Genomic DNA, 19,179 nt, shown 5'->3' with positions numbered 1-19,179 from the left:
CAAAATGACATAAATGTTTCACAGACTGTTGTGGACCTGGGTGAGCTATGTTGGGAATTTCCATGTCTTTTCCCTCTGCCTCATTCCAGACTGCTGAATGGTTCAAACTGTTGTGCTTTGAGTTGTTTGAGCTCCAGTTACTTTGTATGGTGTACTCTGCAGAGGGTAGAAGTGACAAAGTTTACACTGATTTTTCTGGTAAGAGATCATATTCCTTGTTCGTCTTACTGTTTGTGAAATGTTCTGCAGTGTAATGTGAGAACATCAGATTTTTATTCTTTTCAATGTATTTAGTAGTGAAAATGCTTCAGGTTCTTTCTTTGAGAAACCTTCTGTTCATAATCACTTAATTACAAGTCAGAATCATCAGTGAATCACAGGATTGAACGAAGTGTGTGCAGAACATGTAGTACATGTAGAACAACAAATTAAGTGCAGTCATTTTGTGAGCATATTTATTATTCATTATAGAAAGAATAACAAAAACAATGGTTACAATCACAGAATATTCTGATTAAAATAGTAGTAAAAATTTTGATTGCTCTTGCTTAGATATCATTTGACAGGCTTTGATGATTACAAAGGAAGAAAAACTCGCATTGACAGAGACTAATTATGCTAAGAGAGCTTGAGTTGGGCTTTCAGTCTGACTCTCTGACTCTTGCTCTGCTGGCGACTCCACACTAGTCTCACTTTGTTCTGTACTTTCAATCTCCTCATAACCTCTGACTCTACTGAGCCCAGAAACCCTCCTCTTCTTTTTCACCACTAACACTGCTACTACTGCCACCACGACAGCCACAAAGGCTGTAACACCAAAGGCAACACCAGCCTTTTTCCCTGCTGACTGAGGGGAGTCTTCAAATATCTGGGACATTTTGCTGATGTCCTCAGGCTTTGCCACCCTCCACATTTTTGTGTCTTTGACTCTCACCCAGGCACGGTCACCTTCAGTCATCACAGCTACAGTGTTTGTGGCTATCATACCGATCACTGGAGGTCTTATGAAAGGTGGCAGGTGGATGGGTAGTAACTCGCCTCCAGTGAAAACACCAGACTGAACACAGTACAGTATCTGGCATCCATCGCTTATGGCTGCAAGATGTTGACTGAACTGTGGTGGGCAGCGAGACTGGCTTGCTGCAAGCGAGTTGGTAGACTGGCAGCTAAAGAAACCTCCAAATGGTACAGAGAATCTGGTTGCTGCTTCGTAGTCGTTGCTTAGACAGATCACAATTCCATTTGACAAAAATTTCTGAGAAAAGAAATTTGGAGGACAAGATCTGGATTTGGTTATTGGGTTTTGTAAAGAAGGGCCATACAGACCTCCAAAGAGATATCCAGAGAACTCTGGAGCCACTCCATTAGTGGAGCACCAGTAGGTGTCAATGCGTGCACGCCGAATATAGTACACATTTCCACAGATGTCTTTACAGCAGTCAAAAAACAACCAACATGAATGACAATGCCTATGACACTCATAGTTATTGTATGGTCTCTCTTGTGTTTCTGAGCGCAATAGAGTAGCAGTGTATGGTTGCTGACAGGAATATGAGCCAGTGGCTGGGTTTTTCTCAGCGAGCTCCTGGCAGATTGCATCTCCATCTGAAGTCAGGGGAGTGCACTGCTGGTAAACTCCACCAAAGCTAAGGTTGGTGCTGGGACCCTCACAGGAATTATCATCTACATTAGCTTGGAAATTGAAATTTTTGGAGTCTGGCTTCACGCATCCAGGGTGGGTGTTGATTTTATAGTAACGTTCTATGGCCTGACTCACAAACAGAGCTAGTTTATTCACTGTTGGAAGTGGAAGGTCTGGAAACACTGATGGATTGAGGAAATAGTGGAGTGGTAGTCCACTACGGTCAATAGCCACCAGGTTGTTTAGTGTGCTCGCTTGCCATTTCTGTAAAGTTATACCAGGATAAAACAAATCCCCACCATGACTCAGTGTTATGGAGTATGTAATGTTACCCTGGTAGCTCCGAGTTTCAGATGTTTCTTGAGATTCCTTACCACCTATGTCAAATTTCACTTTGTCAAAAAAGTTAGCACCAGCTGATGCTGAAACAGAAGACTGAGAGGACTCTGCATCAGAAACATAAGAGGATTTTAAGTAGTCCTCCTCCACCAAAGTAGCACCAGCATCAACACTTGTGATGACGTGTGTGCCATAATCAAGTACCATCTTCTCTGACAGATAATTTGCTTGGCGAGTTTGGTTGTTCTCGATGGCGTCTGCAATTTCCTCTGCCTGACGGGCAAAGCGGGTGTCCAGAGTGAAATCAGGAAACACCTTAACAGTGTACAGATGATTACGCACCTGAGGAAAGAAAAGAGAAGAAGGGCTGTGGAATCTTTAGACAGTACTGTGCAAAAGTCAGAGACTTTCCAATTTAATTCTTTAATTTTCACTGAAACAGTCATACAGTACAAGTTATTAATTTTTTAGAATATATATTTCTAAGGACATTAGACAAAAGATAATCCACTTGCATAAAGGAAGGAGAAAGTCAAAGGAAAATTAATTAAAAATTAAAAGATTTAGAGAAAATGGGACTCCTAACAACCGAGCAAGACCTGGTAGACCACCAAAACTGTAATCATTAGATAAACGGCACTTAGAGCTTTCATCTTTGAGAGAGAGGAGAAAATCAGATCTGAAACAATCCACAGGTGTTTTTGTCAATCCTTCCACTGTGAGAAGACAGCACAACACTATGATACCATCTTTGATACCATTGACCATAAAATTCTCATAGATAGACTTGAGAGCTGAGTTGGGCTCTCAGGAACCGTCCTAAAATGGTTTAGTACATGCCTGCAAGGAAGGGACTACTTCGTGGAAATTAAAAATAATAATTGTGAGGGAGTGTCAGTGACCTGTGGTGTCCCCCAGGGTTAAATTCTTGGGCCACTCTCATTTAATTTTTACATGCTGCCTCTTGGCCAAACACTACAAAACTATGGGATATCTTACCACAGCTATGCACATGATAATCAGATCTACTTGGCCCTCTCCTCAAACAGCTATGGTCCCCTTTGTAAATGCCTTGATCACATTACTAACTCAGCAATGAGAGGCACAGACTAGCTGCCTATCTGGATTCAAGAGCCATAAATCTAAAGAACTAGCATGTAACCTTGGTGTACTAATGCACTCTGATCTTAGCAGTCATGTCAGAGCAGTTAATAAATCAGCTTTTTATCACCATAAGAATATCAGCAAGATCAGAGATTTTCTGACTAAAGCAGACCTGGAGAAACTCATCCATTCTCTTATTGGATTGATTACTGTAATGGTCTCCTAACTGGACTAAAAAGACAATCAAACAGCTTCAGCCGATTCAGAATGCAGCTGCCAGAGTAAAAGAAAGGAACACATCACCCCCATTCTTAAATCCTCACAATGGCTACCTGTTACAGAATAGACTTTAAGATACTATTACTGGTGTACAAATCGCTCAATGGTGCAGGACCAGCATATTTATTTCATATGTATAGCTGTCAAGAAGCTTTTACTAAGAAAAGAAAATAGGCAAAAAGGAAATGAAAATTTGCTAATCAAGCAAAGAAGCTGCTGCTGTTCTTAGAACAATGGACTGACCACCCCAGACTCCAGACCTGAACCTCACTGAATGTGTTTGGGATTACTTGGATTGTGAGAAGCAGAAAATGTAACCAGCTTCAAAGGCTGAACTTTTGAGGTGAGGAAAAATATCCCAGCATATTTCTTTGAACAATTTAAGCAAATATCCAAAACCAATGGAAGCTGTATCAAAAGCAAAGAGAGGACACACTCAATACTGAAAATTGTACAAAAAAGTTTTTGAGGCTTCTGAGGTTTTCTTCTTTTTTCCTCAGACTGACAGATGAGTGACTGGTAATGTACAAAAATGAATGAAGGTTTGTCTCTCACCTTTGCAGAGTAGAAGCATCTTGTATGTGCTAATATTATAAATACATACGCACACAATAAGACAGAGTAAATATTAGATAGGTAATAATTATAGAACATCTTATGTGAGGGAATCTTTGGATTTGAACAGTTCAAAAGAACAGTCATAAGGATAGAATGGGTACTCAAAGCTTTTTATGTGCAATCTTATTGACAGCTATTGAACACTGAAGAGCCTGTCCTGATACTCTGTTTCCCTGATTGTTTATTCAGTTTTTTGTTTATTCTTCACTTATTCTTCATCTCATAAACCAGGTTAAAGGTTAAAGCATTCTATCAAAGATTTTTCACCTGTGTGTTAAAACTGATTCAAGTACAAATGTTCTTACAGGACTAATGATTAATTATTTGGAACCGGGCATTTTATAATACTTCTTGCTCTATTAAGCCAAAGATTTTGTTGGTTATTGTGACATTTTCTGTAGCAGGCATGATAAATGGGGAAAGTTTTTTTTTTCTTTATTAAAAAGTGCATCCAGAAATGATGCCTTGCTAATTCCCAAATGATTTTGTTTTAACTCAGGTATTTTTATTTGGTCTTACCTGTACCCGTGCTGTGACAGAACTTCCTTTCACTTGATGAGTTTTCATGCGTTGGTTCTCAGCGGAGAACTTGGCGTTAAGCACAGAGAAGAAGGACACATCTGCATTAATGGAGCTTGAAGTGGAGCTTTTCTGTTCCAGCCATGAACTGATGATCTCCGAGTTCATCTCCACTCCGCTCACCTTCTGTGGGATGACGAAGACCTCGTCTGGGATGAGGTAGACGCCGTCCTCGGTGGTCTGGCACAGGGAATAGCTCATGTTCATCACTCGCCCCATATCAAGGTTACGCAGGTTGTCCCAGCCACCCCCAGGGAGGACCTCCAATGCTGGTGAACTAAGGTTTTTGCGGCACTCACGAAGTCCATTGCTAGGACGACTGAGCGGATGGAGATCACAGACACTGATGAATGCAAGGAGACCCAACACAGAGAGGCTTATGGAGCCCATGGCTGCCAGGAAGGACTGCTCTGAGTCAAGAGTGTGTTATGCACTTTTTCTCACATGATGGGCCGACTATCAGCAAAAGCTGTATGAAAACTTTTAAATCACTTCCCCGTCAGTTTCACTTCACACTACATACATATACGGTCATAAGACCTTGAATCACTTCCTCTTTTTAGCAAAGGTTGTTCAGTGGGTTTCGAAGTTCCCTTTTGATTCGTTTTTTCACATCCCTATTAAGGTATTTAACATATTGGACTCAACTCAAGCACTAAACAAATAAACTTAAAAAATAAAACGTAAGATTAAACAGTAGTTAATTTTGTGCTTGTGGACTTTGAGCAATTCAAATTGTTTCTTTTTTTTGTTTTGAAAATAAACACAATTAGTCTTATTAATATGCAATATCATATTTTGTCTAGTAACAGTTTGTGCTTTTTGTGCAAAATTTGTATGTCTAAAGATAAATTTGTCATGATGCCAAAATTCATTTAGTCTACATTCTGATGCGCTGTTTGTTCATAGAGTTTTAATATCTGCAGTGCATTGTCCCATGTATTTGAGCTACTTTGTGCCTTGTTGTCCAAGCCCCCCTGGCGCCTCTGGCCTCTGGCCTCAGAGGACCCTGCACACTGGCCTGATCAGTAATCCACCGCCAAGTAATAGAATGGTATAGTTTAGTTAACAGTTGGAAGGCACTAAAGTTTTTTGTAAACTTAGTTCACTGTTAATGGAAGCTGTTTAGGGGTTTAAACAAATTCCAACAGTTAAATTACACAAACTGTTTGTTGAATAGTGTGTCTACATGTGTGTGTGTGTGTGTGTGTGTGTGTGTGTGTGTGTGTGTGAGTAAGCACCAATATGTTCATGTAGTCCTGTGCAAATTCAGAGACCACCCTAATTTAATTTCCAGACAAAATGGCCATAAAGTGCAGCATTCATATACATGACATACCAGAAAACACTGGACAGAAAATGACACAGATGCCTCAGTATAACTGTTTTCAATATTTAGTGTGTCCACCCTTTGCATTTCGTACAGCTTCCATTCTTTTTGTAACACTTTGAGTTTTTTTAATCTACAGGGATATTTTTTCACACCTCCAAAGTTTAGTTTTAGAAGTTAGTTGCATTTTCCTGCTCTCACAATTCAAGTAATCCCAAACACATTCAGTGATCTTGAGGTCTGGACTCTGAGATGGTCAGTCCATTCTTCTGAGAACAAAGGCAGCTTTGTTTTAGTCCTTTTCCGTTTTTCAATAATGGCTTCTTTTAACATCCTTTCAGACTCGTGGAGTTGGGTTGTCTTCTCACAGTGGAAGGACAGACAGAAACGTGAGAATTGTTTCAGATCTGAAGCGAGAGCGGTGTTGGGTTCCTCTCAAAGATGAAAGTTTTAAGGGCTGTTTATCTGATAGTTTCCCTTTCCTGATACAAGTGGGTTATTTTATATCTAATCTCCTCAGAAATATCTTCTGAAAAATGAAGAACTGAAATGGAGTTAAATAAATGCGCATTCTCTGACTTTTGTACAGCACTGTCTGCTGGGAGAGTATTAATAGCAAATCAGCAGAAGATGAAAACTCTGAACTTTCCATCAAAGCGTTAATCTGTTTTGTTGTTTGACTGTGGCAACTACTGAACTGCAACAACATCATTAGGTCTGCTGTTTTCCACAAGCAAACAATGAGGTTTTACTTCCTTGTTTCACAGTTCTGTGTTGTGAGACCGTGCTAACTTTCGTAAGACGAGTGCGTCAGCTTTCAGTCACGTTGCACAGACTGCATAATAGATAGTACTCTTTGAACAGTTGAGCATGGACAAACTTCACACAACAGCCTGAAGCTGTGTCTTCCATTTTCTGAGCAGGAAGCAAATGGGGCACTGTTGAACTACATATAAACTGAGCTCCTAAATTAAAATGATTATACTGATGCAGTTCAATTCAGACTTATTTGTATACCTTTTTTAACAGCCCTTCAGAAATCTGAACTGAGTCCCATAATAAGTAAACTGGAGGTGACATTGGAAATGTAGTGAATGTATAACACACATAGTAAAAGTTCACAGATGAGATGAACAGATGATCAAATAAAGGAAGGATCCCTAAGAGAACCCAGCGATCAGCGTTTAAAACTCTATTGGTTGTGTCAGACATTTAAAGAATGTTGGACATGAGAATGAGGGCAGGGTAGTTTGGAAGTGTATTGTGTAAGGAAATATATTTTTGTGTGTGTTTGTCTGTGTGTATCGCTCTTTGAGTATTCGGTATCAGATCTTGTGAGAGAAACAAGCAAGCTGGTCTATGGAAACAAACCCAAAAGAAGTGATATGTATGTATATACACCGATCAGGCATAACATTATGACCACATTCTTGTTTCTATGCTCACTGTCCATTTGATCAGCTCCACTTACTATATAGGTGCACTTTGTAGTTCTACAATTACAGACTGTAGTCCATCTGTTTCTCTGCATACTTTGTTAGCCCCCTTTTACCCTGTTCCTCAGTGGTCAGGACCCCCATGGACCCTCACAGAGCAGGTACTATATGAGTGGTGGATCATTCTCAGCACTGCAGTAACACTGACGTGGTGGTGATGTGCTAGTGTGTGTTGTGCTGGTCTGAGTGCATCAGACACAGCAGTGCTGCTGGAGTTTTTAGACACCTCAGTGTCACTGCTGGACTGAGAATAGTCCACCAACCAAAAATATCCAGCCAACAGCGTCCAGTGGGCAGCGTCCTGTTACCACTGACGAAGGACTAGAGGATGACCAACACAAACTGTGCAGCAGCAGATGAGCTATCGTCTCTGACTTTACATCTACAAGGTGGACTGACAAGGTAGGAGTGTCTAATAGAGTGGACACCGATGTTCGTATGTGAAGAGAAAAATATGCCCAAAGTGCAAAATGCAATAAGCAGACTTGACAACTGTGATCTGAATCAGGGCTGGTGTAATTGAGGGGTCTAAACCTTAAAAGGAGGCATTCAAGATGGCTGAAGAGAGAGGGGACTTCTCTCTTACCACATGTCTGTGATGTTTTAATTTCTTTTAAAATCTCTTGTGTTAGGAACACACTTTTAGTATTTTACCAGCACATTTTCATTACTGTTTATAGCAGTTGCCTCTTATGTTAGGGGCGTGTTTTGTTTTGGTGCTCTGACTATGTTTTACAAGAAATTGCAGCTCTTGTGTTGGGCGTGTGCTTTTGTCGGGTGTTTTACCAACATGTTCCCTAACTTTGTTCACACTCTTGTGTTAGGGGTGTGCTTATGCTTTTTGAATCTTACCAGCATACTACAAATTTTCCTTACAAGAGCAGCTTCATGTTTTGTACCACCTGGGGTTTCAAACAAGTAAGAGGGACACACCTATACTTTTGCACCAAAGAGGAGTCCACTTTGTGTACTTCGCTAGGTCAGAGGGTGGGCACTGTCCTGTGTATTCATAGAACAGAGATTTTATTGTTGTTCGATTTTAATAAAAATGGCTTTAAAAACTGCCTCTCCCTGTTTATATTCCTTCATCAGCAGTTCAATATTTAATTTTAATTTAACATGTTACTGATCCCACAATGCCCTAGGCACAATGTGACGTTGTAATAGGTAGTATAAGTGCCAGGCACACTTACAATTTCGAAAGTCTAGTTGGAAGTCATTTGTGTAAGAGTTTATTTTGTTAATGTCATTATAAGTAAGGTTAAAATCACAATGGCAAAAGCACAAGTTGTTTCTCTGACAGTGCAACTTCAGTGCTGCTTCCCCTGTGAATATTTATCCTCTTTTGATCTGTTTTCTTGTTCATTTGTGCCAACAGAGCCCTCAAAATAATAAAAGAGGACTTATGAAAAGCACTCCTCTCATACATATTTTTTTGCTTTCTGCAAGTGAAGAATGGATATTTGACTTGTCTTATGCTATTTAGTTCAATAATCATAAATGACCAAAGGAGATGACAGCAATGTAGCGTGAGTTTAGCTAAAGTGGAACATCAGGTAAAGTGGAGCAACTAGCTTCATCCAGTATTGCTTTTGGAATGACAGGAAGTAATCAAAGGTAACAGTTCCCATGAGGGTGCTTGACAATGAAACATGAGTTAAACATTGTGAGGGAGTTGTGACTGCAGGTGCACAACATTAAAGGTACAGTGTGTAACATAGCAAGCGGGTCCTCTTCCAACAGAGGCCGCCACGATGAGCTGCCATTTTTCAGCAGTAGCCCAGAAGAGAACCAAACCAGAACCAAACACTGGCTTTCTCATTTTTACGTTGAAGCAGCAGCTTGAATTTGGTAGCACCGGTTGGAAGACGTAGAAAGAAAAAGAATCAGTGCTGGCTAACTGGTTTGTGTTGTGAGAAGTTTGAGAACCCAAATTTTGACAAATAGAGGATCATACCAATTTTTTACCACAAAAAAGCAGAGGAATGTGAATCCTCACCGTCAAAGAGTCAAAGACATGACTGCAACCGTAGGATCTACTAAACACTTGGAAAGGGAGAGGTGAGGGAGAGGTATTCAGTTTATTGCAATTTGCAACCTCACCACTAGATACCACTAAATCTTACACACTGCACCTTTAACTGATGTGGTGATTGCGTTTAAATATTGGATCATTTTAACAGTGTTTCAGAAAATATGCCAAAGCAGTTGAGAAAACTGTTAAAGTCTGGATTTTTGCTGTGCCAGACATTTAAGGGATGTTAGATATTAAAATGAAAGGATGGTATGTATGGAGTTTAATGTGTGTGAGGCAGAATTACAATTTCAAAGGTCTTATAAGGAGACTCTTATTTAAGAGTTTATTTTTTAAAATGTGAAAGTCATAAATCTAAGGCAAAAATCTAAGTTGTCTTGATCTGACACTCCAACTTCTGCTTTTACTTTGAGGTGTGTTTTCAAGCAATGAGAAATAAGAGTATTTTCACAGAGCTATTCAACTCCGGTGTTCATATCCTGTAATTCATGTTACATGATCACTCTTTTGGAGGGAATTTGAGGGAGTGACACTTGGTGGGAGTGTCAATGGCAACGAATGCAGAGTGCTGAGGGAGGAGTTTGGGACTGGACCCAAGTCACTCGCCTATCAGTTTTATACAGCTTACTTCTTGTACTGCCATTATCTCAATACTAACATACACTGCACTTTCACAACAACTACAGCTGTTTAAAATGTAAGCACCATGGAAAACAAACAAATGAGCATATCATCACAAAACCTTTAAAAATATTATCCTAGCTCTAGGCATGTGTGGTTATGATTTGTCAGTCATAAAGACATTTTTAGATTGTTTTGGCTTGGTGGAAAAGAAGGTTTTTGCAGGTATGTGGGTTATCAGTACTTCTGCTGTCTTAAACAGTATTGATTAGTATTTATGTTGTTGTTTATCATTATCTTCATAGTGTACTGGTTTCTATATCATCACTGTCATAACAAAACCAAGTAAACAAGTAATTTAGAACCAATTTTATTGGTCAGCTAGATGTGAAATGCTTTTAAATAGTGCAGCAACGTTCTACAATTATTAATATTCTACAACTTGTGTGCACACAAACAAAACATCACGGTAAGCTCATGAGTCTCAAATCATAATTAATTCTTTATTAAAGCTTGAACATGCAGAATGTCAGTAGTTTACAAAGCATAAATGAGAAGCAAATCCAGATGTCTAACCATGGGATTTGAAGTCAGGCACAAAGTGTGAATCGAGCAGAGTTCCTAAACATGGTCACCCATCATCAGGTGCCAGGTTAGTCACTGTCCAGTCCCTCACACTCCCTGCTGTTTAGCTGGAGCTTTGGCTCTGCGTGTGGTCTTTCTGGGGCTTTTGGTCTTTTTGGTACCGGGTCTTTTGGCCTTTTTGGGACTCCTTGTCTTTCTCTTGGTCTTCTTTGGAGACTTCTTGGCCGCTGCTGGTTTCTTTGCCTGTGTCCTCTTGGGTTTCTTTGCCCTCGGCTTCTTTGCCTTCTTAACAGCTTTCTTCTTCGTTGCTGTTTTCTGGCCTATTTTAAATGATCCAGATGCACCTGTGCCTTTGGTCTGAACTAGACCACCATTGGCAATCAAGCGTCTGACGGCCAGTCTAACACGAAAGCTGTTCTTGACCACATCGTAGCCAGAAGAGGCGAGGCCTTTCTTCAGAGCTGCCAGGGAGGTGCCTTTGCGCTCTTTGTTTGCAGACACAACCTTTAGGATCAGATCAGAGACTGATGGTCCAACCCTCTTGGTCTTTGTAGATCTTCGCTTCGGCGTTTTAGCAGGAGCTGCTGCTGGAGCCGGGGCTGCCTCAGACATGACCACGACTGTCGTAGTAGGGTGCGTTAGCAGGGCTGTAAGGATGAAGATAGTGAGAAGAAGACTCCTCCAGCTGCTAATATAGATAGAATGAGAACCGTGTAGACTCTACCACTGGCTTGAGCGCCTTTTTAGTATGTGTAAAACAAACTGTGTTTTCCTTCCTATGAAAAAAGGCTATTATTTTCTTCCAAAAGCACCAGGCAAACAAATAAACCATCTTATACATCTACACACATCTACACTACCATATATATACATTGCCTCTTTCTTACTGATCATTTAATTCTTGGTTTGTCCTGTGCAAGTGTGTAAAATTCATCTATCACTCATACATTAACTGGATGACATGCTGCTGTTTAGCGCTAAATGCTTGCAGAACATTTTCCCCAAGATGAATTTTACCTTAAACAGAGAGAAATGGGTATAAGCAAAATTCTCCATTATGAAATTGGAATTTTTTTATTTTAATTCTGAATTTTAATTGATTTTTCAGTCAGACAAAAACACATTTCTTCTGACTGATGCTGTTCTTGTCCATAATCACTTTTCTTTGATATTTTCCAGCATTACAAAGTCAGAATCATCTATGAAAAGGACAGCATTATTATTTTACACTGATATATAGTCTTAATTTTGTTCGTTTTGCAATTTCAGCTTTTCAGCTAAAATGGCCTGAGAAACTGATGTCTTCTCAGAAGACAAGGTCTGAGATGGTCTGCTTTATGGAATAGAGCTAAGGAGTCTAAAAATACTTATAAATTTCTCATTAAATGAGCCTGTAGGGCTGTGCTAACTAATATAATTGCTTTCTTGAAATAGTAGCATAACCCCATGGTGTAATATTGCAAAATCTACAAAGACAGACTCTTTTTCACTTTATTTTAACACACTTTGTGCAGGAGCACTAATGTTTCTTTCTTCCATATAAGCTTAAATCTTTAGGGGAGGCTATATTGAAGTTGTCCATATGAAAGACTTTTCCCCCTGAACCTCTCAGTGGCTTATCTTTGATTCCAGATCTGTTGGCTGTGAACCGACCCAGAATGACCTCGCCCATTTAGTCAGGTCTAACGGTTAAAGGGAAATTCCACCAGCTTTTCAAAATTTCAGCACAATTCAATGGTTGGTATATAACCAACTCATTCAGATTGGTTTGTATTGTATTGATTGTAGAGAAACTTACCAACTTTGATTTCTTTAAAGTGGTGGTGATAGGAACCAGGGGTCACAATGTCTACAACACAACTAGAACCATTTTATTTACTATCCAAAATGATCAGTGGACCTGCTGTCCTTTTCAAAGCTGATTATGACTTTGTAGTGTTGATGATGGTAAAATTGTGGTAAATCTGAAAACGTAATATTTCTTTCTCTACTATTTTGCCTTACAGCACTCTGTATGTACCCCTCCACCATAAGTGGATTTAAAAAAAATGTCTTTTAGGCCAAAAGCTTATGACAAAAACCATTGTCTCAGGTGTAGTAGTTGTAGTAGTGGAGTAGTTGTGACCATTTCATGTAATAATTTCTGTGAGGGAGCTTTTAGAAGTATTAAACACTTCAGACGTCTGGTTCCTATCACCACCACTGTGAGCGATTCTGTCTTGGTAAGTTAATATAACATTAAACCACTCTGAATGACTTTACATTTTAACCATTCAGTTATGCAGAAATGTTGAAAAAATCCCCTTTAAAGAAGCCACATATGCACTTATTTAGCTGTTATCAGTGCTGCTCTGTTTATCCAACATTCTCTGGATAGTTCAGTAGACTAAGCCATACTTAAAATAATTAAAGCATTTACTTTGAGTGTAAAGGCATAGCTTATGAGTGAAAGCCTGTGAAAGCCTGAATTAGTATAGTATATGCTTCATATCTGTCATATAAAGTTATAGGTGCATTCTGTCTGTATTAGCTGAAAGCAAAAAATGAGAAAAATAGATTTGGGCTGTGATATGTACACAGTTAAAAACAGGGACATTTGGGGTGTGGTGAGACAAATTTGCCTGAGGAAATTATAAGAAGCTTTACATTTCATAGCATGAACTTGAAAAAAACCTGACAAAGGCAGTCTTTTAAACTGTCAAACACTAAATGTTATGATTTATTGACCATGCTATCAATAATACATTTAATATTATTGATAAAGAGCAGTTATCTGAAAACAAACATGAACAATTTATGCTGTGGCCTCGCTAATCCTTATGTTTCTTTTTCAGAATTGATTCTCACATAAAAATAATAAAAATAAGTGACATGATAATATTGATAATAAGTGTTTTTGGTAATTATTTACAGTAAAGGTACATGACGTGACAATAATTAAGGCATTTACTTATGAAAAACAGCACAGACCTGCATGCATTCCATGCTGGTTTAAGCTGGTATAACTGCTTAAAAAAACAAAAAAAAACATAGAAATCATTATGTGTTTTCTGTTGGTTCGAATGGTTTGTAATGTGTTTTGGCTTTTTAATGGGTTGATATCACAATGTAAAGGATCTTAATGGTTTAACAGGTCACCAATGGCTGATTCTAAATGCGTTTGATGGTTTTATAATGGGATCTAAAGGTTGTTCTACAGGAAACTAGTGGTCTCTATTGGAAATCATTAAGCCAGTTCCCATTAGAAAGCAAAACCATTAGGTTGTAATCCTAATGGATTCTAATGGTTCTTTTTTCAGCAGGACTGGTTTTGTCCAATAAAGCATTTTTCACATTTTAGTCTACTAGCTCCTCTTCACTCTGAGTCTGCCACAAGGACTGTGGATCTAAAAGAAGGATGGGTATTTTGGTAAACTTTGGTAAACTGATTAACTTTTAATTTGTTAGTATTTAATCATTAATGAACTGCATAATTCACCACTTTAGGGGCCATAAACATTAGACATTCGTCATGAATAATCAGTATTTAATCACTAATAAAGACTGTACAGCCCACCACTCTACTTGAAGAGGGCACAAATATTAAAAATTCATCATGAATGATGATGCTTACAATCAATGCTTACTTTATAATGAAATAAGGATTCTTATGAGTCCCCAAAATGGAACTGTCCATATCGTTACTGGCTGAAAAAATGTGTTTATGCTGTTTAAGCTGGTTTATGCAGGTCTGGTGTTGGTTTAGCTGGTCACCCAGCATGGTCATGCTGGTTGATGTGTACCAGCATCCAAAACACAACATAATGTTGCTCTCCATTTTCAATTTTTCTTTTTCTCTGTACATTGAGTGAAAATAAATAATGAATGGACCAATAGAAATGCTCCAAAATTGCTTGGAATAAAATCTCTTTACATTAAAGGTAAGAATGTTTTTGCCCTCTCTTGTAAAAGTTACCATTCTGGACAGTGACAATATGCTGGTTTGATGGTGATCAGCATCAAACCAGCTTTCACTGCTACTGACCAGCATCCCAGCATCCAAAACACTATGTATGATTTTGACCAGCTATGCTGTTTTTACCCATTTCTACTAGTACAGTGTTAGCGGTATGATAAAATGTTTATGAGGTAGAAGGTGTAATTTTTATCATAAAGAGTGAATTAAAACAGTGGCACCTGTCATGAATGAGGACTGTACACTACATGGCCAAATCCTCCTAATGCAGGTGTTTCAGCCACACGCATTGCTAACAGGCATATCAAATCACAAAGCCATGCAATCTCAGTAGACAAACATTGGCAATGGAAAGGTTCATATTGAAGAGTGCAGAAACTTCAAATTTGGCACTGTCATAGGCCACCTTTGCCACAAGTAAGTTTATGACAATTCTGCCCTGATAGATCTGCCCCAGTCAACTGCAAGTGCTATTATTGTGAAATGGAAGTGTCTAGGAGCAACAACAGCTCCACAAACTCGCAGCGCGTAACATGTAAGAATCATCTATACTCTTTTGCATCATTCACTGCAGAGTTCCACACTCATCACAAGAAAAGAGCTTCATTAAATGTGTTTTCATGGCTGAGCAGCTACAAACAAAGTGCTATGCTAAGTGACAACCAGAGAGGTGTTAAGACATGCTCCCATTAGACTCAGGAGCAGTGGCATTGTGTTCTCTGGAATCACACTTCACTGTCTGGCAGTCTGATGAACAAACCTGGGTTTGATGGAATCCAGGAGAACAGTACCTACCAGAATGCATAGGCCAATGCCAACATTAGAGTTTGGTGGAGGTGGAATAATGGCCTGTTTTTCAGAGTTTCGGGTTGACCCCTTAGTTCCAGTGCAGGGTAATGTTGATGCTACAGCACACAGACATTTTAGACAAAAAGACGTTTGAGACAGTTGTGTGTTTCCAACTTTGTGCCAACAGTTTGGGGAGGGCCTTTTCCTGTTCCAGCATGACTGTGCCCCTATACGCAAAGTTGGGTCTACAAAAACATGGTTTGGTAAGTTTAGTGTGGGACTCCAGTGGCCTGCACAGAGCCCTGACCCAAACCCCAATGAACACCTTTTGGATTAATTGGAAGGTCGATTGCAAGCCAGGCCTTCTAGTGCAACATCAATGTCTGATCTCACCAATTATCTTTTGGCTGAATGGGCACAAATTACAACATTCTAAAATGTTGTTTAAAGCCTTCCCAAAAGAGTGGGGCGATTATAGCCACAAAGGGGGATAACTACATATTAATGCCCATAGTTTTGGAATAGGATGTCCAGCAAGCTCATATGGGCAAGAACAAGCACAAGACCTAACAGATACAAGGGTTACTTACACAAGAGGACTATCAAGACACAGATGGATAAAATGATGAGAGAATGGAGCTACAGATAAAACAGATGACTGGGATAACAGGGCAGTATGTTACATTACACTGAGCCTAAAGGGGATCTTGTAAAATTCTTAATTAACACATAAATATGATAAAGTGTTACTGTGTTTTATTTAAGCATCTTTTAATGAAGCACAATGTGTATTTAATGCTTGTAACTGTGTAACTGTAACTAATAGTGTAATTGTAAATATTACAACAATAAAGGTTTTCATTCGTTCTGCCCTCTTGCTCTCTTCTCATACACACACGCAGCCAGTCACATGACACAGACTGAATGCTCCATAATAGCAGATCATATGGAGTTTTATCACCATAGCTGTATCAAGACATTCTGGGGCCCTGGGCTACCCCTGTCTGTCTATCACACCCCTGTTAACACACCAACACATTTATCACGACAGGCAAATGCTGATCACCAAAGGACCATGAGACTATTTAACAGTGATGTACATCATAATAAAACAACATAGTAAATACAATATCATTTTTAGGAGTGCTAAGATTATGGTTAAGTACAACTATGATTTCAAAAAAGTATGTGAAATGCTAATAAAACCAGAAAGAAGGGATTAGTAAATTCTGTCTAGAATCTGTACTCTCTGCAGCCATGCTGTTATAACATGAGCAGAATGTGGCTTGATGCTGACATGTTGAAATAAGCATGAACGTCCCTGAAAACGTCATCTAGAAGGTAACAGTTTGGATGGTCTCTTTCCTCTTTGGCCTGGAGACCACACATGTCCATTATTCCCATAAACAAGAAATGAGTTAACTCATCAAATCACAATATACATTTCCACTGTGCATCTGTCCTTTTCAGATGAGCTTGAGTCCAGAGGAGTCGGCAGTGTTTCTGGACGCTATTGACATATGACTTTTTTGATGTGTGACTATGTATATTGACAGCGTTTTGTTAAGGTATTCCCAAGCCCATGTAGTGATAGTCATCACAGAGGCACACCAGTGTTTAATGCCTGAGGGATCAAAAATGATGAGCATTCAGTTGTGGTTTTTGGCTTTTTCCTTCAGGCAAATACATTTCTCCAGATGCTCTGAATCTGATGATGATATTATGCACTACAGAAGGGGAAAAACATCCTTGCAATTGCACACTAAAGAATGTTATTCTTAAACTACTGGTTTAAGAATGTTGCTGATGCATTTGTGAGTGGTGAGCCTAGACTCATCCTTGCTCATAAAGGACTTGGACTTTCTTGGATGCCTCTTTTATGCCCAAGCATGACTGCATCACCTGTTTAAAATGTTTCTGAACATTTCAAAATGTTCTTGGTCTTAAATTATCCCTAACTTTTTTTGGAACATGTTGAAGGCATTGATTTCAGAATGAACATATATTTACATAAAAACAAAGAAGTTGATAAGATAAGACATTACATAACTTGTCTTTGTGCTGTTTAAAATCACCGCTTTCTGTTTTTATTTGCATTTTACCTACTGTCTCAACTTTTTTGGAATTGGGTTTGTAAAACGAATACAGGATAAAGCTGACTAGTGGTCATAAAGCTAAAAAAGTATAGTGGTTTATTAGATCAAATGGTTTTCATAAAGACTGTATCAAGAATGCAAAATTCCCTGTGAAACTATGGATAATATAGAAGAACAAACCTCCATCAACGCTTTCCAGTGTCTTTTATTATTATCCCATTTGCTAATACTTGTGGGGCCCCCTGGTGGTCGAGGACCTAGGCTGTAGCCACTGAAGCCTATTGGAGTACCAGTCGCTGGAGTTTCAGATCAATTATTAATTGTTCTATTAATCTATTAATTTTTTACATGGTCCTTTTACATTTACACACATATATAGAAAGTCTATATAGAAAGTCTAGGGGGGTTCAGATGATTTCCACATAATAGTAATACATTTAGTGGCAGCAGATTCATCACCTAGATATCTCCTAGGTATTTCTATCTAGCTCAAAGCAAAGCATACCCATATATTTACAATACAAATAATGTATTTAGATATGACTGTAAATATTGTCGTGTATCTGGCTCTTTGCAGCTACAACAGCTTCCACTCTTCTGGGAAGCTTTCTACAAGATTTTGGAGTGTGTCTGTGGGAATTTTTGCTCATTCATCCAGCATTTGTGAGGTCTGACACTGATGTTGGACGAGAGCGTCCGGCTCGTTCTACAACCCCAATTCCAAAAACATTGGGACACTGGGTAAAATGTGAATAAAAACAGAATGTGATGATTTGCAAATCTCATAGACCCATATTTTATTCCCAATAGAACATAGAACACATATCAGATGTTGAAAGTGAGACATTTTACCATTTCATGAAAAATATTAACTCATTTGGCCACAACGCATCTCAAAAAAGTTAGGGCAAGGGCAACAAATGGCTGGAAAAGTAATGGTACTAATAAAAAGCAAATTGGAGGAGCAATTTGCAACTAACTCAAATGATTGAGTATAAAAGAGCGTTTTAGAGCGTCAGAGTCTCTCAGAAGCAAAGATGGGCAGAGATTCACCAATCTGCGAAAAACTGCATCTAAAAATAGTAAAATTGCGAAGACTTTAGATATCCCACCATCCACAGTACATAATATCATCAAAAGATTCAGAGAATCTGGAGAAATCCCTGTATGCAAGGGACAAGACCAACGGTCAATATTGAATGCTCGTGATCGTCGTGCCCTCAGTGGTTTTCACTGCAATGAAAACAGGCATGATTCTTTACTGGAAATCACTGGATGGGCTCATGAACACTTTCATAAATCATTGTCTGTGAACACAGTTTGCCATGCAATCCACAAATGCAAGTTAAAGCTCTATCATGTGAAGAAGAAGCCATTTGTCAACACGATTCAGAAATCCTGCCGTCTTCTCTGGGCCAAAGCTCATTTAAAATGGACTGAGGCAAAATGGAAAACTGTTCTGTGGTCAGATGAATCAAAACTTGAAATTCTTTTTTGGAAACCATGGACACTGTGTTCTGTGGACTCAGGAGGTGAAGGACCATCCAGCTTGTTATCAGCGCAGAGTTCAAAAGCCTGCATCTCAGATGGTATGGGGTTGCATTAGTGCCTATGGCGTGGGCCTTTATTTACCTTGTGTTGTACACTGGGGCTCAGTCATACTGGAACAGAAAAGGGTCTTCCCCAAACTATTCCCACAAAGTTGGAAGCA

At 39.1% G+C, this 19,179-nt stretch overlaps 2 protein-coding genes across 2 annotated transcripts; both read right to left on the bottom strand.

The window, feature by feature from the left end:
• Positions 1-428: 428 nt before the first annotated feature.
• Positions 429-5,052, bottom strand: LOC118813228 (macrophage-expressed gene 1 protein-like). Its single transcript, XM_036578442.1, has 2 exons — positions 4,502-5,052; positions 429-2,323 (listed from the first exon to the last, which is right to left on the bottom strand). Exons 1-2 carry the CDS (start codon positions 4,949-4,951, stop codon positions 614-616), a joined length of 2,160 nt encoding a protein of 719 aa, XP_036434335.1. The 5' UTR covers positions 4,952-5,052; the 3' UTR covers positions 429-613.
• Positions 5,053-10,521: 5,469 nt separating this feature from the next.
• LOC118813227 (histone H1-like) lies at positions 10,522-11,303 on the bottom strand. The gene has a single exon (XM_036578441.1). The coding sequence runs from the start codon at positions 11,238-11,240 to the stop codon at positions 10,716-10,718; it is 525 nt and encodes a 174-aa protein (XP_036434334.1). The 5' UTR covers positions 11,241-11,303; the 3' UTR covers positions 10,522-10,715.
• Positions 11,304-19,179: the final 7,876 nt, after the last annotated feature.

This window comes from Colossoma macropomum, unplaced genomic scaffold (assembly GCF_904425465.1).
Source record: "Colossoma macropomum unplaced genomic scaffold, Colossoma_macropomum, whole genome shotgun sequence".
NCBI classification, from domain to species: Eukaryota; Metazoa; Chordata; class Actinopteri; order Characiformes; family Serrasalmidae; genus Colossoma; species Colossoma macropomum.
Note: the sequence above shows the minus strand (reverse complement) of the source record. Positions and strands in the feature narration are given on the sequence as shown.